This window comes from Macrosteles quadrilineatus, unplaced genomic scaffold, assembly GCF_028750875.1.
Source record: "Macrosteles quadrilineatus isolate MER2022 unplaced genomic scaffold, UCM_ALF_1.0 Scaffold_1__1_contigs__length_201487025, whole genome shotgun sequence".
Classification (NCBI taxonomy): domain Eukaryota; kingdom Metazoa; phylum Arthropoda; class Insecta; order Hemiptera; family Cicadellidae; genus Macrosteles; species Macrosteles quadrilineatus.
Genome location: NW_026542594.1, coordinates 88,452,829 through 88,478,482, shown reverse-complemented (window position 1 = coordinate 88,478,482; position 25,654 = coordinate 88,452,829). Strand labels below are relative to the sequence as shown.

Genomic DNA, 25,654 nt, shown 5'->3' with positions numbered 1-25,654 from the left:
TAGCGTTAAGAGCCAAGTGTTAAAGATCCTATTCATTGTAGAGATAGAAAACGAGGAAATTCTTTACCTTTAGTGAACCTCGATTGTGTACCCACAGTGTTTTCAAAAAGAGAAGTGAGGAAGGATATTTTTGAAAACTTATCAAAAACCACTTTAATGCAGACAAGAGTCTGTTAAGTGATTTTGTTTTACTTTTAATGGAAACAGTTTAAGTTCCGTTAAATCCTTTAAAGTTTAAGTTGTAATAATTTAATTTAACACTAATTTATTATTATTTTGAAATTTTATTTACTTAAATACAGATATCTTCTATTCTAAATAACTCCCAATATGTAACCCATAGCTAAAATAAAAGTCAATACTATGGTGAATTATTTTAGACTATGACTTTAATTTAATTTTGATTTAATTGGGGTTTTTGTTCGTAGTGGGTCTCTAACTCGTCTGATTTTAATTATCAATAACTCAAATGGAAGCCCTTACATTACTGAATATTTTAAGGTTTAAACGAACCTATCGTAATGAAGTACTAACCACCCAATAGATACTGGTGGTGATCTTAAGTCAATATCTCGAAAATGTGCATAAAAAATGCATGTGGAATCATTTTTTATTATTTTTCCAATGTTGGGAAAAGCCACCATTTTTTATAATGATTTTAGGGGGTTTCCCATGGACCAATTTTTGGCAAACTTTAGTATATCACTCAGCAGACTCAACACTACAAAATAAAACCCTAAAACATTATCTTGCAATCTTTTTAGGTCATATTCTATATTTCTTTGACTATAGCAATTACATTAAGATACTGTATATTATGGAGTATACGGGAGAACACAGAAACAACAATGCAATAGACGCAATAGACGCTGGCCGTCAGCGATCCCGTCTGCTCCCGGAGCAGTGCCCCGCGTCAGACGCTCAGCGTCTCAAGCGTCAGACGCTAGAGACGCTCCCTTGGACAACGGGTTCATTGAAATCAATGCTTAGCAGTCACTGAGCGTCCATCGCTAGCGTCTATTACTCAGCGTCAGACGCGACAGACGCGTTCTTGGACAACGGGCCTTAAGCCGTGTTTACACGAGGCCAATTTGCGGGCTGGTTACTTGCCCCAGGTAACTTGAAATACATTAGAGGCAAGTAACCTTCCTGCTCCACTGGCCTTGTGTAAACGGGGCTTTAATAACAAATTTCAATTTGTCTGATTGGATTTTAACTAAATATTTCCACAAACTCATAATGAATTCTACATTTAAATAACATTAGATTTAACTAGTACTTAGGATTGATGCTACGTAGAAGGAAAAAAATGGACTTTGATAAAAATTTAACAGTATAAGATCAAAATAAAAAAAAATCCAATTGAATCCAATGAAAATATAGCCATAAAAAAGCAAACTACAACAATTTTTCCCATAAAAAACGTAACTTTCAATGTAGGCTAACTGTTTTTCTAGAATTTTCTCCGTAACTTTTAATTGTACAACAATGCTTCAAGGTAAATTTTTTTTTTAGTTTTACACAATAACTGTAATACAAATTGAGAATTTCTATGGGTAAAATTTTGAAAAAAACTTACAAACCTCTCATAATACCCTTGCTGGTTCACAAACTCAATCAGGTTTAATTATCTAGCTGCTAAGGACGTTCATGGCAAATTTAACCAAAATCTGACCAAAATTACTTGAGTTTTAGTGTTGACGGATTATATGTAGGCCTACCATGTTTGAACAAATAAAGTTTTTGGTATCGGGGAACATCAAAATGAAAAAGTAAATTGATCCCGGGTCTAGGTCTTTCTATGCCACCTACGGTAATAGATTGTTTTCTTTAGAAAAATTTGCTAACACTCGACTCATTCAATTATTCTAACTTTTTTTTAAATTTGCACTGCCATAGTGTAGTTATTATTCATATTTATTTGCAGTCTGGTTAGTATTAAAAATATGAGTTTGTATGTAGAAATCTAGCCAGGGGGTCACAGCTAGTTTTTGTGTAGAGTTATTTTCTAATTCAATGAGCCGACTTTGCTGTAATGGTCATCATCACAGTTTGTGACTGATGTTATCTCACAGTGGTTAACAATAATGCACTGCTATGTTTCTAATTGTAACGCTATTGGAGCCACTGAAACCTCAAGATTTAAATAGAATGGCTTTCTGAGCAATGATCAGTACGGAATTTAACCACTGTGTAAACTATTGTTCACTTTTCTAAGGTGATATTAAGATCGGGTGACTGTTTTGTGATGTTGGTGAGTCTTGGCAGCAGCAATACCCTCCCCAGTTCAACCTGTCACTTTCCTTGTTTTCCTTCTCAACATGATAATTCTTTTTGGTGTTTGTCTAAATGTTTGTGACATGTTATAGAATTTTAACTAAGTGACAATTGAGATGAATACTATCCCCATTATTTCTCCTGCTGTCTGTAACAAATCTTGTGTTTAAAGTTACTAACATAGTAAGTATTTTTGGCCAAATCCTGGTCTTAATTAACATTGTTCTTTTGTTAGATAGGTCCATCATTAATTAATTTCCCATTTGACCAATTTATCTCACTCTGAAAATTATCTCGCTTGGAATCGAATTAGCTACCTTCATATCTGAAGTGGAGCACTATTACCACTTGGCTCCCCAGACAATTAATTATGTTTGTCTTCTATGTTTTATGAGAAGTCACTAATGCATGTAGACCAAACAACCGTAAGATGAAACTGTTCAATAGCAGGGTTTCATGTTATCTGTGTTTATGAAAATCGAATACTACTTTCAAGTCTGTTATTATCCTGTCAGTTATTTGAGTGTTTATGATAAATTTGCATATGGATGAAGTTAAGCAATACTCAAGTTAAGACAAATATTTTGTATTTTTAAACCAAACACTTAATATCTAAGATTTGTGTGTACAAGATCTTGAAAGGTAATTGATTTGTTTGTTTAAATTTGACACTTAAATAACGATATGCCGCACATGGAGGTGGGGCATTGATAAACTACCGGTTGGTTTAAATTTAGATTAAAGATTAAAATGACTCTAATTAATTATAAAATAATTAATAAAAACACGCATATTTACTCAACACAAATTCTATTTCATGAATGTTTGCATAACAAAAACAATATAAAAAATTATGATAGTAAAAATAGATATAGGCCTAAATGAAATATTGAACAGTCTTAAAGAAGTCACAACAATCTCCCCCACTATTTTGAACTGGCAATGGAATTATGAAATACCCCCGCTGCAGCAAACCTGCAGACTAAGCGAATTTCCATTTGCCTGATTGGATTTATACTAAAATGACTACTTAAAAATATAACATTTATTACTTATTTAAATAGAATTAGTTTAACAAGTACTTAGGTTTGCTGCATCAGGGAGGGTAAAAATGTTTTTGTTTTTTTTTATGTTAATAGTTAGTAAGAAATAAAAACATTTTCCAAATTTGATCAAAATATGTTCATAAACAAGCAAACTACAACAGTTTACTCTTTCTCCATAAGAATAACATGGGAATTTTAAATTTATATATTTTTTTAATTTTCTCCGTAGCCATTAGGGGCATAATAACGCTTAAATATACTAAATTATTTTTTTTTTGAGCTCTTCAAAATGGTTTGGAAAGAAATTGCTAAATTTTATGTTTTTTGGGTCAAAAATGGGAAAAACCAATTTTTACCCCATAAAACCCCCCGTAAACCCCTGTTTCCATAGTCCGATCATGCTGGTTCGCGAACTCGTTCGAATAAATGTAGGTTTACACGTGTGTACCAAATTTCATCAAAATCGGATCAGTTTTGCTCGAGTTATCGTGCTAACGGACTCCAAATAATGAATAATGATGATAAATAATAAATAATAATGATAAATAATAAATAAAATGCAAGAAAATAATATATATATATATATATATACTATATGAATTTGAACGGATGGTGTTTTTGGCCAGGGACCTCAAAACGAAAAAAAAAATCGGTCCCGCGTCCTGGTCTTACCATGAGTACTATGGTAATAGCTTATTCCCTATATGGGAAATTCGCTAAAAACCAAGTCCTTGTATCGGCACGGCATTTTCCTTTGTCGCCTTGATCTCTCTTGATTAACAGAAACTTGGGCATTGTTTGTTTCTGTTTCCTGAACTACTGGAACCTCTGAATTGTTTGCTTTGGAAGTTGATGGTCTTTCAGGAGTTGATGGTCTTACGGGAGTTGATGGTTTTTCAGGAGTTGATGGTCTTACGGGAGTTGATAGTCTTTCAGGATTAGTTAATTGATTATAATGAGTAACAGCCTTAGTATTTTCTTTTGTGCTGTGTTTAGAAGCCCGTGGAATATCAAATATGTAGATTGGTCCCGCACTAACAATTTTTGGTTTTGGTATCAAAGTAGACCGCAATTGATCAACGTGTCGTTTTACAAGTCGGCCTGACTTGTCAAGGGAAACTTGATCGTGTCGAGTTCCCAACTTTTTATTTACCTCTCCAAACTCCCAAACGTTCTTGTTGTTTATGAAGAGACAAACCTGAACTCCCCCCCCCCCCCTCATTGAATGAACGTGCAGAAGGAGCATTTCTAGTTGAAGCTTTTTGTACGTTAGGAAAAATGGCATCCATTTGTATTCTTAACTTCCTGTGGAGGTTAAGTTCAGCCGGTGATTTGCCACATGCTACAGGAGTTGTGTTTTCCGTAGCTGTGGACTTCAGGCGGTTGTTCAATGTTAAGCCGACGTCCCCAAAAACTTGTTAAAACGGACTGTTTACTGTGATATTCGACTTAAATTTAGGAGAGCATTGTATTTAGATACGTGATCACTGGTCTCAAATCTTTCCCACGCCATTTCAGTACTGCCCACTTTCTGCCAATCTAGTCCGGTTAAACCAATGTGCTGATAAAAATTGTCCGGTTAAAGAGATGTCATTTCCGCCGAGTGTAGTCCGGTTAAAAGGTATCCGGATAAGAGGGAGTCTACTCTATTTTAATTTTGTAAACTCAGATTACTAAAATATGGCTGTTTCTATGAAAAATGTCAAGTACCCTTTTATTATCATTTTTAATTCCCTATCAAACGACACCAAGTTAAAAAAAAATCTAATAAAATATAGCTGAAATATCTCAATTTTTAGTTGTAAAGTGGGTTAGAATAAGAGCCCTTTCACATTAGGTTGCTGCGCCTTCACATAAAAGTTACCCTTTCAGTTTTGATCGGGTTAAAAAGGTCTGTTATTAATTAACGTCACCATACTGTGTCAATGGTCTATTAAACTTTTTTCCATTTTTAGCAAATTTCGCTATAGGGAAGTAGCTATAACTGTAGGTTGCACGGTAAGACCTAGGCCCAGGACCGATTTACTTTTTCATTTTGATGTCCCCAGAGGCCAAAAACACCATTCGTTCAAATTTGTATATATATGTATTATATTTTATACATATACAGATTTATATAGCCTACATATATATGTGCCCGTGAACGCTATAACTTGAGTAATTTTTTTCCGATTTTGATGAAATTTTGGTTTAAAGGTGTAAGGTGGGATAAACTTGAATGAGTTCGCTAACCAGCATGATCGGACCATGGGAACGGCCCTAAAAAAACAAAATATCTTGTTGGAACCATACATTACGTATCTCTACCCGTTGACGGCACAGTTCTGGCAAGAAATATTCTTCCAACATTTCTGTGTACCGTTGTGCATTCACTGTCACTGCTCTGCCTTCGTTGCCTTTATAAAAATAAGGACCAATGATCCCATTTTCACTAACCGCACACCACACAATCACACGTAAGCTATGAAGAGGTCTTTCAACTACGTTTTGAGGATTTTCTGCACACCAAAATCGTAAATTCTGTTTGTTGACTGCTCCGTCCTAGTGGAAATGCGCTTCATCACTCATAAGGTTAATTGCTTTGTCATTTTTGACTAAAATTTCACTCATTGTGTTACAAAAATGTACACGTTGCCTCTTATCTGCTTGACTCAAATTATGCCATACTGCCAGCTTGAAAGGATGAAATTTAAGATCTTTGACCAAAATCTTTCTCACAATGGATGGGCGAAGTCCGAGAGCAGATGCCCGCTTCCGAATTGAGCGGCTAGGACTCTGAACTGTTGCAAGGCGCACTCTTTCAAACTGTCTCAGGGGTACTAATTGTCCTTGCCGGTCCAGAAGGTTTCTTCTCAAAGCAAAGATCCAGTTTTGTTAACATTATGTATCCAACGTAATATCGTGTTACAATTAGGGATAGCACCATGCCGTGCAATGTTAAAATGTGCACGAAAGTTTGCCGAGTCTGAGTGAGTGATTCACCATTTGCGTAATATCGTTGCATGACAAACGTACGATGCTCAAGGTAACAATTAAAACTGCACACTTCCCCCTCCACAGCGTAACAGCTTCCGGCCGTCGCCGAACTATATTATTAGTGAGTTCTACGACTATCTGCAGTACTATCCTGAAAATTAGACCAATTCGTGTATACCAAGGCAAAAATGTGGTTCGGATTCCACTATAAACTGGAGGTCCCTTAGGTGCCATAAGTTGTTTGGGCTATTAATCAACAGCTGTGTCTAAGGAATAAGTCGGCCTAGTCACTAACAAGACTACAAGATCGCCCCAATCATCTCCATTCATACTTGGCTTAAAATACCTACTTTGTATGGACGCCATTTCATTGAAAAGTATTAAAAGTATTTAAGTACGGTATTAAAGTATTCTTTGTATACTACGCAAGTCAAAAAAATGCGTTTCCCAGTAATCACCCTTTATTAGTTTCCTTGTAGCAGCAAACCTAGGTACTCGTTAAACCTAAATGTTATTTAAATAGATATAATTGAAATTTGTTTAGTCGGCAGGTTTGCTGCGGCGGGGGTATTATCATTTAGTCGTAGCTGTCAACTCAATAAGAACAAGATGCAATGCGCGGTCAGTCTACCGTAATATCTGCTGCCTGTGCGTGTTTTGGACAAAACAAAATGTTCCTAGGTGTTTCATATTTGTGTTACTGTGTGCAGTGAAGCCCTGTTGACAGAATTTGTTTTACATTGATTCTGTTCCTTGTCCTTTTTCTTTTTATGTCCTTTCCTATGTAGTGAACCAGTTGGACCTTATCAAGGTGTTTTGGAAAAAAAATGTTACCCTTTATTTTTATTTTTCTTTACCAAAAACCTATCACAGAATTTTTATACTTGCGTCGGTTTGGAATAACCTGACTACAAATGTATAGGTAATACAGGAGATTTACAAGTTTGTAACAAGTTTGAGACTGGTATATCAATTAAAAAATAGCAACCTCTTAGTGGGACACGTGGTATAAGCTTATATATTAATTTAAAAAGGTTAAAAAAGTTTTTTAGTTTTGCTTATTGACCCTTCATAATATGCAAGATGTAGTACAATCTGAAGGAGTTGCTCAACTTTAATTGAACCAAGAGAAATCACGTGAGCACAGTCTGCAGTGTACAACCAGTTTTCAAGGCTGTCCAAGTAGCGTTCAGTGTTCATACATACAGTTAACCAATCTTCTCATACCATTCTTACGGGTCTATTGTCCTCCTTTGGTGTCCACACTTCTGTTCATTTGCAAATATCAATGAATGCCTTGAAACTTTTAAAAGTAAACAAAAGTGCCATCTATTAATTTTATTATTAGTTAAATTGTTTAGTTACAAAAAGGAAAGACATAAAAGGGCATTTAAGTCGACTGATCAGATGATATTAGGGTCAACATAAAAGAATATAGAACAAAAACTCAGAATCTTTTTTTAAGTACTAATAACTTAATTAAAAATTATAATTATGAGCTATTCTGTTATTTTTAATGCTGGTTTCAATATTGTATAGTTTTAAAGTTTTTTGAGGTTTTCTACACTGTCAACTACTCTTAATAGCTGTTTCATTTTGTCACCGTAACATACATATTTAAGTACAGTATGGTGGAATTCAGAAATATTTAACAAAACCTATTTTCCCATATTTAATTTTTCCCCCAAATTAAAATACAAATTTTATTACAACCTACTCCAATATGTTAAACTGTTGGTAAACACAACACTTGAATGTTGGCTACTGCATCATGCCTCAGGAGATAGTGTGCCTGGTAGAATGGCCTTGCTCTGATATTATGTCAACAGGCCAACTGATGCAATCACTTAACTAGCCTCCCAGATAACACTTCTCAAATTGTCTTACTTAAAAATAAAAAAAATAAAAATAGTTGCGTACAACTTTTTAGCAAAAACTTTTAGCAAAAAAAGAAATGGTCTAGTTTAAAAAAAAATTTAACATACTTATTGAATGTTATCTCTTCAGCGTAAATGTATGTTTGTGTTGTTGTTTGGGGAAATAAAAAGTCTAAACCATTTCCTGCCAAAGACATTTGTAAACACAAAATGTAAAAAAAAATAGATGTAATTAATATTGTTGTGTTAATTTCATGTATTTAAGGTCTGAAGTCACTGTACAAGCTACATAAAAAAGATATAGGTAATGATTTGGGTTTATTACTTAAATGAGTATATTACTGGGAGCAAGATGGTCTAGTGGTAGAGAGATTTCTCTTTCTTGTCCGGTACAAATTTTGCAATCAATTTTTTACTAACTTCCTGATGAGCTAGAGACTTGAAACTTGAAACATAGCTCACAAATGGAGGACAATGCAATATTATATCATTTAATTTTCATATTTCCCCTGGGCTACGCCCTACGCCCCATGGGCTTCCAAATTTTCCATGTTTACATTTTGAAAGAATGTAAACGAGCTGGTGGCCCGTCCTACGTACGGGAATCGAGCTGTCAACTAAAACGGAATAATTCAGAACATCTAGTTTACACGCATAGACACAAATTATGGCAGTTGTAATAAGAAGATCACCTTATAAACAAATGTAACGTGACCAAATATTTATTCTGTTCGAATATAGACCTAAAATATGGCGATATGCATTTTAAATCCGATAATTTTACCATAAAACAGCATTTGTGTCGATTTGAAAAATCTTGAAGTGAGATTGGCGACCGATTCACACTGGTTTTGAGTAGAGTAGCTACATGCCACCTCCAATTGCATACTGTACTGCTTATGTACTTACCGTACCTTATCTTACCTCCGTGACCACTGAAACTTTTATGAGGATTCTCTTCTATCACCTGCATCTTTAAAATTTAGATCCCAGTCTGAGGATGCATTTCATAACTTGATATTTCCCGTCTATTGTGTGGTACTCCTTGGAATATACTTTTTAAAAGTTTATGCACAGCCTGTCCACCCAAGCTTTACCTACTTCTGGAAAGCATCCCTGTATTTGGGTGTTGACACATTTCTCTTAGCTCTCTGTTCTTTTTTATTTCGACCACCGGGCCGTTATCTTTCTGGTCTGTATATTTTCTCTGCACTTTATTATCTAACCCAGCATTATAGTTTTTCGGTTCTTTGGTCAGTGCCCAAGTTTCTGAATCATCAGTACTACGGGGATAGTTGGTATGGTATGAGTCGACTTTGGTTTCTGCTGCACCCTGCAGTTTATTTGACAGTTTTATAGAGACCTACTACACCGATTGACGCTTTCATTATTAACTAAAATTTTAGTATGCCGACATACTCACATTCAGACATTCAGAAAAAGAAGTATCAACACGTAAACCACTTATATCTTAAACAATTAAGCGATAAACTGCTCAAAAAATATTTCCCAAATATGAGTTGAAATTTGCAATGCATAAACTAAATACTTACACAGATTGCATTTATGACAAAACTTGATTAAACGCAAGTGTTTGAGATGTTTAGTTCAAAATAACACATTTCCTGATAACGCAGATCCTTCACAGTAGGGTAAAACTACCTACATTTTAAATTGAAATAGTATGTAGGCAAACACTAACGAACAATATTTTTGTAAACAAACAACTCGTAACATAAACATTTCAATGACAGTTATAAACCAGCTGTTACTGTTAGTTAAACCAGCATTGAAAATACTTTAAATTGCTAGCGTCGTCTGCTAGACTTTAAAAAAATTAAAACTTAATTTCTAAAAAACTGAAACCCTAAACTAAAATTATGGCTTCGAAATTCCCTAGTTCTCAAAATTATCTTTCTTTCAACACAAAAATCATGAAAATCCGTCAAGTGGTTGATTCAGAATCGTGAAATAAAAAAACCCTGTTTCGTTTTAATATTATAGATATATCAATTAATTTAAGTCAGCTGTAAATACTTAAATTTGACAGTTCGAAGAGCAGAGGTTAAGAGGTACAGGTTTCGAGTTTGGTTTTGTATTAACAGGCCATATAAAATAGATTTAACATATTTACACATTAAAGACTAAAAAGTAGAAAATCTATTTTACTTATTTAATACGCAAGCAGGTTTTTTGTGACAATTACTCCTCCAAAACTACTGAACCAATTGACATGTTTTTGGTGTCATTGGAAAGAGTGTAACGTGAAGTTGTGCAGGAAACTTTCTTTTTACAGAAATAATTAGGGAGTCAGGCCCTGGGGCCCTTTAAAGTTTCGTATTTCTCCATAAGATTAACATGGGAAAGAAACATTGTTATGAAACTCCAGCTGTTGTCAGAAATTAAAAGTGAGAAGAAGATATGTTAATTGTAAACAATCAATAAGTTTGCTAATTTAACAGTTTGCTACAAACGTTTACTGACTTGGTTGAAATGAAATTTTACTATTTGAATTTGAGTTGGCGTAAGTATTACAATGGAAAAAAGCGAGAGAGCCTGGATAAATTGATGCTCTAAAAAGAAAACTGAATCCATACTGTGCTGAATTTCTTATAGTAATCATTGAAAGAGCCGATTTGCAAACTATGGAAACATAGGAAAGTCATAGAACACCCCCAAGGAGAAGAAATAGAAATAATGTTGTTTTTTTTTTAGAATTTATAATCGTTATTATGGACAACCTAATGCGGCTATGAGTAAGGCTATTTGTAAAAAACAATAAAAACCAGATCAGCTTTTGAAAAATGATAAGATATTTACAAGAAATGTTGATTATATCAATCTGTTATGTGCATCTTCAGTATTTCCATAATCTTTGAGTCGAATCTTTTAAAGTCATCAGAAATTATGACTGTTATTCGTTTTAAAATAACGCCTGTAATACTTGGCAATTGCTTGAATTCGAGCAACAGGGACTCTAGTAATTTATAAATATGTTGAGAGAATAAATAATTGTAATATTTGAAACAAAAAAACGTGGGGCGCATGCAATAGATCATAATAGTTCAATAGGTGAAGTTAATTGTAAATTAGCTATTTTCTACTTTTTAGTGCGTTTAAAAATGTGACATTTTAAAAAAGTATTTCTATTTATAAATTCTTAACCTAAAATTGATTTATTGTGAGGAATGTCTGTAGTGACTTTTTAATACCTTTGATGCTGACTCAGATCAGCTGATTTTAGTCTGAATAATTTATTGTGATCAGTGATCAATGAATGACAGCTGAGCCTAATTTAAAACCAACAAAAACTAGATTTGTCTCAGAAGTAAACTAGCATTTTATTTAATTTATTTGTTATTACTAGTCAAACTGTATAACTTCGCTAACTGGCCCTTTATATTACCAAAGCTTATCGTGCCATTCAAACCAACACAGATTAAGCCTAGGTTATGTGTTATTTAGTACTGATAAAATAAAATATCCTTTACATATAATTAAGTATCAGGACACCCACAGTACTACGAAGTTTAATGAATGTGTTTATTTTATATCGCAATCCTATAAAGGCAAATTCATGTTTTACTCCACCCACTACCATATAAAGCCTGTACAAGATATACTTATTTTAAATAATTCTAACTAGTACGTATATTGGTATTTGGTGTACAAAGTTGTTTAGACACCTATAAGATTACGTCTGTAAACAGAGTTATCTTCAAGGCCTATTATTGTAATGAAGCGTCAAGAGTAAAACGTCTTTGCTCATGTGAGACACTCAACAGTGCTGTTGATTGTTGTTTGGGTCAACAGGCCAAAGATAAGATGAGAGATGACATCATAATGGGGTGATATATTAACAAGTCTTGCCAATCGACAAGCAGTTTACAAGTGACATTTGTAGTAGTGACATTGTCAACATGTGCATCACGGATTCTGACTCTACTTTTGAAATTTTCCATTTCAGTTACGACTTGGACCAAAACACTTTCTCGCCACCCACAGAAGACGACAGTTTCTTTTTTATCAGATACCCCAAAACGGATTCAGGACCAAAGCAAATTGAAAATGACAACCATCACGGACCAATATACAGGAACCTCAGTGAAGTACTGGAAAACCACACATTGCCTTGCCAGGAGTTCATACCCGCTGCTAAGTCAAGTGAGTTAAAACCTCTTATATCATACCCCTTAAAATAACACAGTATGTTAACTAACATGTAATTCATTATTTTGTACTTTATGTCATTTAAATATTTTAATCCAACATAAATCATATTTTTTTTAGAAATGTGTATAATTTAAAATATTTTTTGTTTGTTTAGTAAAATGTTGATTAGTATAATTAAAGTAATCACCATTGAGTGAACAATTTCCTGAGGATATGTAATAAGACTATGTAAATAATGAATAGCATCAATGTGTTTGTACCAAGTGCATGTAGAACGTAGAGTAGTGTGGTGTAGTGAATGAGTCATTAGCCTTGAGCACAAGGTTTCCTCGCTCTCTCTTCCTCCTTCCTTCCACCATCCAGCCACTAACCAGTCACTACTCAGCAGTCAGTCTTCCCCAGACACACAGTGCAGTATGGAAGTTTCATACTTTGTGCAATCCCTAACAATTAACGCTTTCTCTGAGCCTTTTACTATACCACGGTTGATTAATTTATAACTTCAAATTTTAAACATCCATTATGGATGGGTGTAGATGTTTTGTCTTCTTTATTCTTCGTGGTAAGTGACTTTAAATTAGTTTGTTAGTTAGTTAATTAAATTGGCTATCATCCTATCATTTAATATTTCTATTTCTTAATTTATTTTGTGAAGATAATCCGTTGTTACGTGTTACATTTTCCCATTATCTGTTGTAGTTTAAACAAAGATTCTTATTGTGACATTTGTATTTTAAGCTTTCTATATTAATATAATATACTTATGTGCTAGGAGTATGTTGAATGACTTTAAATGATCTCAACATTTTCAAAAGTATCTGTTGGTTATTAATTATCGTAACTGTACAAAATAAAATACCTATTTTTACATTGAAAGTGAACAGTACTCCAGCCAAACCTTACTGTAAATCTATTATTTATATGTCTTATATATCTTTAGTTAAAAAGTGAGTTCATCATGCTATTTAAATGTGCCTATATTTTGAATTACTTCCATTCATCACATGCCAGTAGTTTAATCAATCTCTGCCCACAGTTTTACTCTCATAGATGAAAACACTCTTGGATTTTTTCTAAACACATTTGCTAGTACATCAGAAAGTAAGGTTGTGTTTGCCCTACAGCCCCACGGGAGTTGGGGTTGAAACGGGGCCCATTGGAGCCGCCTCTGGGAAAGCCCAAGTCTACAGGGACAGACGACGGGTTCCATAGTGCAGCAGCAGCGTGTGGCCACTCTGTAGTGGCTGTGGCTCATCAGATCATAGCGGGGGGCAAACTACTGCCCCGCTACCCTCGCCAAAACTCCTCCTCTAGCCTGGAACCTGATGATGAGCCGGCCACTCCCCCCGCCTCTCACATGCTGGCCAGACGCCGAGGCAGCAAGTCTCTTCCCTCCAGTCCACAGACATCCCCCAAGACACTGAGGAAGAATCCGTACTTCACCAATGTTTTGTTGGGTATGTATCTGAATTTAATTTTTTTATCCCTGAATTTAGGCACTCCTGACTTTGAAGTCATTTTTATAAAATGTCTATATATAAAAAAAATCCATCAATTAGTTGCTTACACCCATAATAATGTATAAATTATAGCTGACACTATGGTTACAACTAGTGGCGTAAGCAACTATTCAACGAGTTTGCTGCAGTTGTGCGAAGGGGGGAGCAGCCAATGCGCTATGTGAATGAGTGTGTGAAAATGTTTAAATTTATTTTCATCCAATAGGAGAGACATATGTTAGCATGTACTGCATTTTAGTCATTTTGGACGTAGTTTTACAAGAACCCCACAGATAACAGCACTAGGCAGCAGGCACTCAGTATGCCAAATGGAGGGACGACAAACCCGGATACACCATCAAAAAATATTGCAAAAAGGCGTCGAGTACAATTTTGAGGTTAGGTTCTTTCCACAATGCTTCACTACAGTTATTATTATCATTATTCTCTTCCATTTCACTAAATCCAAGCCAAAACTAAATTTGGAACAGTCCCTTCCACCAAGAAAATAGTCGTATATGAAAACAAATTTTACTGGATTGAAGATAAAACTGGTACAATAAGCGGCTTTCGGACACAAGGTTTCCCATGTGAGGCTGAGCTCACACTAAAGCAAGCTTGTTGTTATGGGAGGAGGACTAGAATTACTGCTCAACGGCACACTCAAAGTGTTAATTATGTAATTTCCATAGTGAACAGTATTTAAGAGAAGTAGTATTATAACTTCTGCCAGAAAGAACAATACTCTTAATGAACGATTTTTTTCTAACTAGACTCTCTCTGGTTCAGATTATTTTGGCTTGGACTTGACAGCTACTTGGGCATGACTTACACAGTCACAGTACAAATTCATTATAAATGATAAATGGTTTTGAAACACAATAGCCTACATAATCTTGTTTCCACAGTTTGGCTTTTAAGTACTAACTTCTGATGGGTCGGAGTAATTTCCTATTTGATGGTGTCCAAATGAGTCGGATTCAACTTGATTAGTATCTTTATAGTAGAATCATATTTATTATTAAATCATCTATTAGGTAATGTAAAATTCCTAATACATTATTAGAGAGTATACAGATAGCCTACTCATGGTAAATAATAGTAATTTAAAAATGTGTCCCGACTGTTTGCTGTACATACTTTGTTATACATATCACTTACCCTTAATCAAGTGATGAATTACAACCAAAATGGTAAGATTTTCCAAAATTATTCGATTTCTGACCAAATAAATACTAAATTATTATTTTCATGCTGCTCAGGATATAATATTGAAGAAAGTAAGTAGCCAATATTTTTTGATATTTTAAACTTGCTATTGTAATAGGATGGGTACCTGTAATCACTAGATCACAGTCATATTAACTCATCATAATAGATTAACACGTTCGTTGCTACGGACATTCCGGAACGTCACTGTTCATTGTTGTATAACGTATCCATGGATAAACCAGCTCGTCACAAGAGTCCTATATTTCTTACAATAAAAAATATAGTTTCCCAAAATCACCACCAGGTTCGTTTGGAACAGGGCTTTGTCCCACCTCTTTCCTGCTAGATAGCGACACAAATTTACTGACTGCAACATGGGTAGTGCTGCTATCTATCAGAATCACTTAGTACTATGTCCAAAGCCAGTTTTATTGCAGAACATACTGTAATTCAGTGTATCGGCGGCAATGTCACACAGCGGCCGAGCGTTAGTTCAGCTCCTGGCACCGTTCCGGCATATAGCGGTTAGCAGCGAACGTGTTAAGATTGAGGAGGTTGTGAAAGGGACAAACAATTTGTTAACTGTACATTTATAAACAAATTCTTGGAACTAGTATTCAGTGAACCTGGCAGAGGTCGCATTGAATTGAAAACGTGAGGAGTCGCACACAGTCTTTTTGACCGAGTACAATTAAAAACCCATATTTCAGTAAGCATTATATTTTATGTCCTCAAAATTGTAAAAATGGTCTAATTTACAACCTTGATTTAATTTTATAACCTTCTGGATATGCTTTAGATAATACAGTAGACCTAACCGACCTAACGGGACCGGACCTAGGACGGATAACACAAAAGGTCTGTTAAAACGGGTAACCCCTAAAAACATAACAATATGATCTGCTGCCCATTTGGAATTATATAATCATTATTTTGAAGTCATACTTGCATTATTTATGAAATAAACTACACTTATCTCCTTTTTTTGTATTGATAGAAAAGTTACAATTTAAAACACAAAACACGGTTAAGTCAAATACTTTAGTGGAATAAATTACAGTTGTAGGCAAGAGTCAATAAAAAATCTTATTTTATTAACTTTAGTACTGTAATTTTAATTGATGCTTCCAAATCTATCGTTACACAGTACATAATATTTTGTCGAAATTAAAGATACGAGCAAACATTTTGTTACAAGACAGGAGTCACAAAAACTATCTTCACCATGGAGTAGTTAACCCCCTCCCCTGTCCTCCCTACAAGTTGTGTTGTTTGTTTACTCTACTTATAAGACAATTCTCGATTTATTACAAAAATAACAGCTGTTTTCAGATACATAAATTTTTGGGATGGATACAAAATAACTTATTTTTAGTCACATCCTGTGGAGATAAGCATCCTGTGGTTCCCATTGCCGAGCGTGGGGTGGGAATGCCGAGATTCCTAGAAAGCCGCAGTTAAACCAAACTACTCTCATAGCAAGGTCGGTTAAGCCCCCCATACACAGGCGAGCATATTCACGAGCCTGTTGGCAAACACGCTCCCGACCATGCTCGGCGTTTCCAACAGACGGTCGAGCATGCTCGCGAACATGCTCAGTGATTCCGACAGACGATTGAACATGCTCGTGAAAATGCATCACAGTACTCATGCGCTGTGACAGTCGAGTTGTGTTTAAAATAAATGCTAATGCTGTTTTGGCTATTTGTGGTAAGTTTGTTTGTTTAGAAGATGAGAAAAAACACAAGCCACGAAAAATGTAGTATAGGAATTGGTATAAGAATACGCTCACGCACATGTTGGTCGTCCCCACAGACAGGCGAGCATGTTTGTGCTGGGGCTCAGGCTCGCCGGGTCCGATGAGCCGAGCGCCGAGCCCAACATGCTCGCTGGTACAAAGGCTCGCAGACCCCATACACGGGCGAGCTTCAAATATCCTCACTAAACGTTCTACATCCTCATCTCACTCAACACTCGATGATGGACTATCAATCCTATAGGCCTATTTTACTTATTAGATTCCAAGTCTAGCCACTGAGAGGTACATAAATACTTCTCTATGGCCCAGCATATAATTAAATGTTAATACTAATGGATTAAAACGGTAGCCAATCAACAATGAAAATAATAATAACTAATAACCATTAATTTACAAACCACGAGAAGACGCACAGGGTGGAATCGACCAGAACATGACAATATGCTGTTGCTAGACTAAAATGAGGAGGTGAAGGATGGCAAAAAGTTTGTCACAGTGTTCCTGGAATGTGGTGTGTTGTGCACAATAAAGGCTGACAATACCAACAACCAATAAATACAATTTTTTCACAAAAAAGTACAAACCCAGTCATTTAGACAGCTGCATGACCTCTCGAAGGTTAATTAAATTTAGGCCTAATAGTCTACTACTGAGTAATTGTTATGAGCCTGAGATTTTCAAAAAGTTTTTTTTAGCAGAGCTTTCTATATAATGAATTTGACGTAAAGCCACCTAATAAGTTAATTTTTAATTTATCACAATTTTTTTTCAAAATGCAATTTTACATGTTGCATACTAGCAAAATAGCAAGTAGCGTGTATGTAGAAATATCTCATCTAACGGATAAAAATAAAGTAATAAAATCAAACTCAGCTTATAGACCAGTCAAATTTGGGGTGCCTCAAGGTTCTATTCTTGGGCCTTTGCTCTGTTTGTGTTACTTGAGGGGCATGGAAAATATGATAATTCATAAAAAAAATTCAAAACTATGTCTCTACACTGATGACTAAAATTTAATTTTGTCAGCTGACTCATTGGAGGAGATAAAATTTGTTTCTTCTAATGAACTTAATTACATTGGAGACTTCTTACATGATCATAACCTTATTTTAAATTCTGAAAATCTAAGTTTATAACTTGTTTTTAGTAAAAAGGGCCTATTTACATAAGTTAATGTTTAGGGTCAAAATATAAACATTAATTTGACCTTTGATAGGAACATTGTTTTATATCAACCATACAGATTAGAGAATCTTTGTAACCTAAAGGCGGCTCCAGAAATGCGCCATTCGCCAAGCAATGAGCAGCGACTCGCCAAATCACGAGTAGTGTGGATAGGTGTTTGTCTATTTGGCAAGCAGCAAACATTCGTGCTCTTTTTTTACTTTCTCCCCCTATACCATAGTATATGGAGAAAGTATTGTTTTCGTCAAAATTTTCGAGTTTGAGTTTTGAGTGGATATATTCGTTTTGGGTCCCCCTGGACCCAAAAAAGTGGTTTTCGAAGTGATGTCTGTGTGTGTGTGTGGGTGTGTGTGTGTGTGTCTGTGTGTCTGGATGTGTACAGAGCTAGAGACCACACCTGTGGTCCGATTTCGATGAAATTTGGTATGTAGGTTCTAATCCATGGTATCTCCAGGCGTTTTTTTCATTTTTTTGAAATTTTGATTTTTAATGTGGATTTTCCCATAAAAGCCCATAAAAAACCTGAAAAATCTGATTTTCTCAAAAATGGCCCGAACGATTTTGATAAAAATTTAGTATGTTGTAGCCCTTTAAATTCTGAATAAAATGATACAAATCCCATATCTGTAAAAATTACGGTTCAAAAGTTATGGTCAAATATGTTATTTTCCCATTAAAAACCCCATAAAATAACAAAAAATAGGATTTTAGAAAAAAAAAACCGGCTTTGATTTAACATAGTATGTTATAGTCCTTACAGTTTTGATATTTTTTTTAATTTTTTATAATTTATTATTTTTAATGGGGATTTTCCCATAAACCCCCATAAAATAATGGAAAAATACGATTTTCCCAAAAATGGCCCGAACGATTTTGATAAAAATTTAGTATGTTATAGGCTAGTCCTTTATATTCTGAACAAAATGGTACAAATCCCATTTCTGTAAAAATTACGGTTCAAAAGTTAATGTAAATTATGTCATTTTCCCATAAAACCCCCATAAAATAACAGAAAAATCAAATTTTCCCAAAAATGGCCCGAACGATTTTGATAAAATTTTGCATCTTATAGTCTTTTAAATTCTGAACAAAATTTGTACAAATCCCATTTGCGTATATTTACCCTCACCACTTACACGTGATAAAGGTTGTTGACAAACTTATGGGAGAAAGTATGTGTCAGAATGCTGATACCGTTTATTCTCGTTCATTGTCGGTATTTTTGCACACATCAAAAGTGAACGAATATTTGCTATTTCAATGCTTGAAAAACAAACAGTTACTCTGAAAACAACAAATGTGTAGACGTCTACTCGTTTATCGGTGAATAGCAAGACATCTAGATTGCCGAATATCAAATATTTCGTGCTTGGCGAATGGAGCATGTCTGGAGCCACCTTAATGTGCATTTTACTTTTAAAAAATTTAAGTATTGGTTTAAAAGGTTAGATTGTTTTATGAGATTACATCCATGCTCTAAGCTAGATGTATTGTGGTGTAGCTAGATTTAATATTTATTAATTTATAGACAATTCTATAGGTTTTGTATTAGACAGTTTGTAAACATATTTTCCAGATAAGTTTAGTTTACTGGTACTTAAAATTTAAATGGCTCTCAAATTATTAAAAAAAATTCATTATTTATTATTTAACCCTCCAGCTGCTGATCGACTCGAGTGAGTCGATTGCCACACCCCGGCCGGCTGCTAGTCGACTCGAGCGAGTCGATACGTAAGGTGTCGTTTAATCTGCTTCACTCCGTTCCAGTGTACAAGAAACTGGATTGAGTTTGGTATCTCCGTAAACGTCAGATTTCAGGCTTTCTCCCGATACCTGTCTCTAATGCTTTAAAAATCAACAAAATGCTTTGTAAAACGACTTGCAAAATTGACTACGTCGCGCCAGCTATCTGCTGTCTACAAACAGTGCTAACCTGCGTAGGTACCGAGTCTGTTTGTTTATGTCATCCAAAGCGGTTTATAATGTAATTATTTAGTTTTTTTACGTAAATAATGGATAGTAGTGACATCCGTATGTGTTTTAGTAAGGATCTTAGTGATCCTGACGATGATTTGTTTTGTGTTGGTAATGAAAACATACGCATCCTAGGCCTAGGCCTATGCCTACTCTTGATCCTTGGGTGAGGGTTTCTGTATATAAATGAGATAATATTTTATTTTTTATTTTATGTGCATAAAAGGATATATTTTCTTGTTCCTTATTAAATTCGCTACAAAATGGCTATTTTCATTTTTAGTTCAGAGCAAAATAATTTTATTTTTATGATGTGCAAAGCTACAAAATGAAAACAAATTTATATATTTTGTTTGTTTACATCTTTAAAAATATTTTTATAGAAACATAACCATGCAATAATATGGTATGTTTTTGTAGATAATTTTATACTGAACAAGAAAATGTATAATATGTTATGGTTTGTTTAATTTTTAAACTTTATTATTAATTTTTTTTTGATTGCCGCAAATTGCCTAAAAAATGCTTAGCACCAAGGGCAAATATAACCAGCAGTTGGAGGGAAAATTTCATTTTTTTTTAAATTGTCATATATTATAAACTATGGTTTCATTATAAACTTTCATTTCTAGGGGCTTTATTGAGAATCAGGAACAAACTGGAGAATCAGTGTTTGGATATCTTTCTCTCAAATTATCAACTAAGAGTATTTCGGTGTCCGTTTATCTTTCAATCACCAAAATTACATGTTATTTCTAGAACAAAAAAACTTATTTATATGCTCTTGTTATAAAAAAAAAAACAATTGCCAACATAAAATCTAAATGTTTCCTTGACATGCCTGGGAGCACTAGCAACACTTGAGTGATGGAGCTTTTGTTGGCAGATATTTAAAAAGTCTACATATATTGTCTCATAGCTAATAGTTGTGTATGATGCTGTTGCAGGTTCATCAGACAATGTGTCGGATGCACATCAGTGCCGTGGGTGGTTGCTGTCGTATGTCAAGGAGTCCAAGAGTTTGCGTGGTTCATTGTCTGACCTCAAGATAGCAGAGGAGAGTGATAGCCCAGTCCCGGCTCCCCAGCCTAAGATCATCAAACCCAAACAGGTCAAGCCAAAACCTTCTCAGCTGCGTGAAATGAACTTCTGGTCTCCAACCTCCATGTAGTCATTTTATATTTATTTTATTTATGCAATAATCTTAGACTGGTGTCAACAATGTTCTACACACTATTTTACAAACACTCGTTCCATATTTTATTCACTTTCTCTTTCTGGTATTTTACTTTGCCACTAATTTAATTTACTACTTAATAAATTATTTTTATTTATTTAATGTGATATCAAAACTTATTTATTTTTAGGCTACGATTGAATCCCAGTTTAAATTGGATTTTGAGGTTTCAATATGTATGGTTTCTAATGAGACTAAGTCAAAGTTTTTGTTTTCCGGTTAGAAATGCAATAATTTAAGGTGTTGAATATTGCCAGTTAGACTGTTCTTTGAGACAGAATTTGTATTTTATGTCTTTCTTTTTATCCATTCTTTTAAGTGCTGGATGTATTTTTGGCATGTTGCACCACGATATCATAATATTACAAAGCATATTTGTGTTATGTATTATCGTTTTCAAATAGTTTTAAAAGTAGCAGTTTTTAAAAATGACTTCAATTTGTTAATAACATTGTTTTGCGTTTATATATTTGGACTGTTGTTACATCGGTTTAGTACGGTTTTCAATTAAATTATTTATAATGAGTTAGTTGAGGTATTTACAGAATATTATGTATAAACAAGCATGTTGACTGATATTATGTATTTTATACTCATAATAAAAAATTGTGGTTTAATGTTAAAACTACTTATAAGGAGATTGAAAAAATTGGATTGTTTTCTTCATATAAAAATCTAATTTCACTAAAAGTAAATGTTGTCCCCAGTGTTTAATAAATATTGATATGTATATATTGTGTAAACAGAAGCTATAAATATTTTTATTTTTGCACACTAGAGTGTAGGCCTAAACAGTATGTATGTTGTGTCTTGTGGTTATCAGTGGATGCGCCAAGCCTCTAATGCAATAATGTGCTTGGTGACTGAGTGATTTTACTCTTTACCTTTTTTGTTTTTCTGTTATTTTCTTTACAGTGTGATCTGTCTTTTTTTAATAAAAAGAATTCTTCAAACATATTTGTCTTCATTTTACAAACCTTCAATTTTTTTTAGTTTAAAAGAGTGGATCAGACTTTTACAAACAGAAAGACATTATAGTATATACTAGCTGTTGTACCCGTGCTTTGCAACGGGAAGAGGACACAAAATAGAAACATTTTAATCTTTACATCTGTTGCTATAATAGTTACACATCCCCCAACGCTTTTAGAAACAAAATTCAACTTTTATGGCCAGCTAATAGAAATGTTTAAGTTATGACTTTAATCTGGTAAGCAGTGGATACCACCATTTCATCTCCCTTAGTAACATATCTTTTTATTTATTATTGACATTTTAAATTTCAATTTTGAAGTTACTACTAATTATTAAATTTATATGAACATTTTTTTTAAATGTCACTCTTCTTTACCCTATATTAAATCACAAATACTTCCATCTTCAGTTACTTCACTCACAATAAATCATTAGCACAAACTAAGTCAGCTGTTATAAACTTTAGAAATATTGCTATGCCTTTTCAATACAGTCTTTTAAATATTAAAGAAACTATATCTACAGGCACTATAAAAAATGTTAAACAAATAATTTAGCATTAAAGACAGCAGACAAAACTAATATGATTATCAAAGCATCAATGCCTAAACAATTTAACAGCAAATACAGTGTATATGTTTCATTGCATCTCTGATTCTACTCTAAAAAAATATCAACAAACAACTTAATATACAAACCAGTTCTTTTATGTAATCAGTTCCATCGTCCATTGGCTTTACATTTTCACACTTACCATAAAGTAAACATAGTAACAGATATTTCATTGATTTTAGAAACAAAAGAACACTTTGTACTGCTTAGTTTTATGATATTTTCCTTGGTTTAATTTAATCAGTGGTGTAGCAAAATAATAAATGTATCAAATAAAGTAAATGTGAACTGAAAGCTATGTTAAGATAAAATAAGAGTATTTTGTATTACCATTTGATAATTAATAATTATAATTACATACAACAGTTAAAAAAAAATCAACACAGTACAATTTAGTTATTGGTGATATTCTTTAGTTTAATTTATGCATAGGTTTAGCAAAACACAATCACTTAATTTACCTAAATACACATATAAAAAACAATGTGATGTGCAAGTTATGTTAAGTTAATCTAAAACATGTTAAGGAGTTGGAGTTAGAATTTATTTAAAGTAGCCTCCAAATCCATATAAAATATCTATACATTGTAATTTTCATACTGTTTCCATCAAATCACATTAATAACATTATTTTCATAACTTTTAAACGCTTAAAAAAAATCCAAATCAGAGCCGGAATTGATACAGCAACGGTTATAGAATCTTTTTTCATATAATCATTGACATATTTTTAGAATAAATAATCCATGATAAAAGGTTAGATTAAAATAAACCTACCTCATAGTTATGGAAAATATTATATTTAATTTCTTTGTATCAGCTGTCTGAAATTGTGAAATATGCAGTTTAGCAGTTCTTCTTGTTTACATTTAAATGACAAAGCAAATGTAAACAAACATTGTTAAGTGTTCTCATCTGCAGCCATGGAGACTAATCAATATTTACTTTTAAAATCTTCACCTCACAACCTTTAAAGCCAAAGGGGCAAAGCCTACGGTCAGTATCGAAATGTGAATAGTCCTATAATGGTCCTCGGTATGGTAACTATATTTTTGTAAAATTTTAGTCCAGTTTGTAAAGTAGCTTTTGCACCTATTAGTAATACACATACAGACACCATTAGATTTTTATATAATAGTATAGAGTATAGATATAGATTGGAGGGGCTTAGTTAAAAGTACTCATATTTACTCTATCTAAGTTACCGAAATGCAGGGCCGGCCTGAGGGATGTGCGACGTATGCAGCTGCACACTCGAGTTTTTTGGAGGGGCATAAAATTGACCATTCTTGATCAAATTTTTTTTTAATTGGCAAATTTGTGGAAATTGATTTGAATGTTGGGCAGCAATATTTCAAATAGAAGGAACATTGTCTCAAAACTGTTACAGTTGAATTTAAAAGTTTAAACCGAAGAGTTCTGAAATATATTAGCCTGATGCCCTTGACCAACATCCAAGGTCAGTAGAGCCCGTCTACGTCTACCAATGAAGCGGGACGCGGGAAGGGTTGTGGTCGTGACGTATTTCATTGTTAAGTGACTAAGAAGCTTAACATCAGTGGTTTAAGGTACCTACAAAAAAAGAGTATTTAAACCTATCAAGTCAGTCAATACTACATCAAATTGAAGGACAAAGATTTAATGTTCTAAAAGAGGCTCAAAAGTGCAATAAAAACTGTTTTAAGACCTTAAATTTCAAAACTTTTATGGGGGAAGACCCCCGGACCCCCCATTTCACCTGGGGGATATTCCCTTCCCCCCCCCCCCATAAAATGTGAGTCATGCACACATGCAATTTTTTTCTTAGGCCGGCCCTGCCAAAATGCCAATGTTGTATGGTACTTGTGATTATGTTAGTGGATCAAACACACACAAATTTTTTAATTACTTTGGGAATATGTCCCGGTCACAGCAAACATGAAGAATGTTAAAATAATAAATATCTATATTATTAATAACTAGGTGGCGTTCGCAGACGCGTCCACAAAATTGAGCGGAGTCATCAGGGCATCATATTACCATTGACCCTTACCATCATCACTTATCATTATTTTTTCCTAAAATTTCGGCTTCTACCATTTTGGTTAAACTTACTGAGTATCCTGGATCTAAAAACAGTTGATCGTTCAGACGCGGCTCACTGCAACATACGTCAACCTAGCACTGAATTCTCTTGGTCAAATATAAACAACTGCTTGGTTCAGAGTCATGCCTTGGAATTTGTGAATTGTGGGACAATAGGCAGTTGTCAATGGAAACTGTTTTCGAGTGCACTTTATGTCACGTTTACAAATTACCATCTTATACCATCTTAGACCTACCACATTATTGTATGACAAAAAGTATTTCAACTAATACACATATATGCTGCATTTCCAACTGTGATAAGACTTCTTCGTTTGTATAAAATATCGTGGATAGTGTTTAGCGAAATATTGACTAATGTTGCATCGGTCTATAAGTTGTGGCCTAACATGTCTCTACATCCTTTGGTCTGGGGTTGTTTTCAAGAGATTGGCATTCATCGGAACTCACTATGGCGGCATGTTTTTTTTTGTGGCATTAATGAATGCCACAGGACTTTGCAGCTTAGCCAATTTGATAAGTTTGTAGGTACTGTGGTCACGTTTACTTTTCTTGCCATGACACGAACGAATACGCGAAGTTTTCGTAATGAATGAAATGAAATTAATTTATAATCCTTCTCCTTCGTTCCATGAGCAATGTTAGTAAGAGGATTAAGAAAATGACTTTGATCTTCACCGTATTGATAGTTTTTAGTTGAAAAACTTGTGTTGGTATACTAAACGTCCAAGTGTATATCATTGATTCGAAAGATCATGATTGCATAA

The 25,654-nt window shown here is 34.1% G+C and overlaps 1 protein-coding gene across 1 annotated transcript in view; it reads left to right on the top strand.

Moving 5' to 3' along the window:
* The window catches only part of LOC128985008 (uncharacterized), a 40,766-nt gene extending 18,598 nt beyond the window's left edge, over positions 1-22,168 (top strand). The window contains exons 3-5 of the mRNA XM_054404410.1: positions 12,144-12,340; positions 13,474-13,806; positions 20,926-22,168. Coding sequence (XP_054260385.1) covers positions 12,144-12,340; positions 13,474-13,806; positions 20,926-21,149 — 754 coding nt within the window. The 3' untranslated portion in view covers positions 21,150-22,168. The remainder of the gene's footprint in view (positions 1-12,143; positions 12,341-13,473; positions 13,807-20,925) is intronic.
* The last annotated feature ends 3,486 nt before the right edge of the window (positions 22,169-25,654 follow it).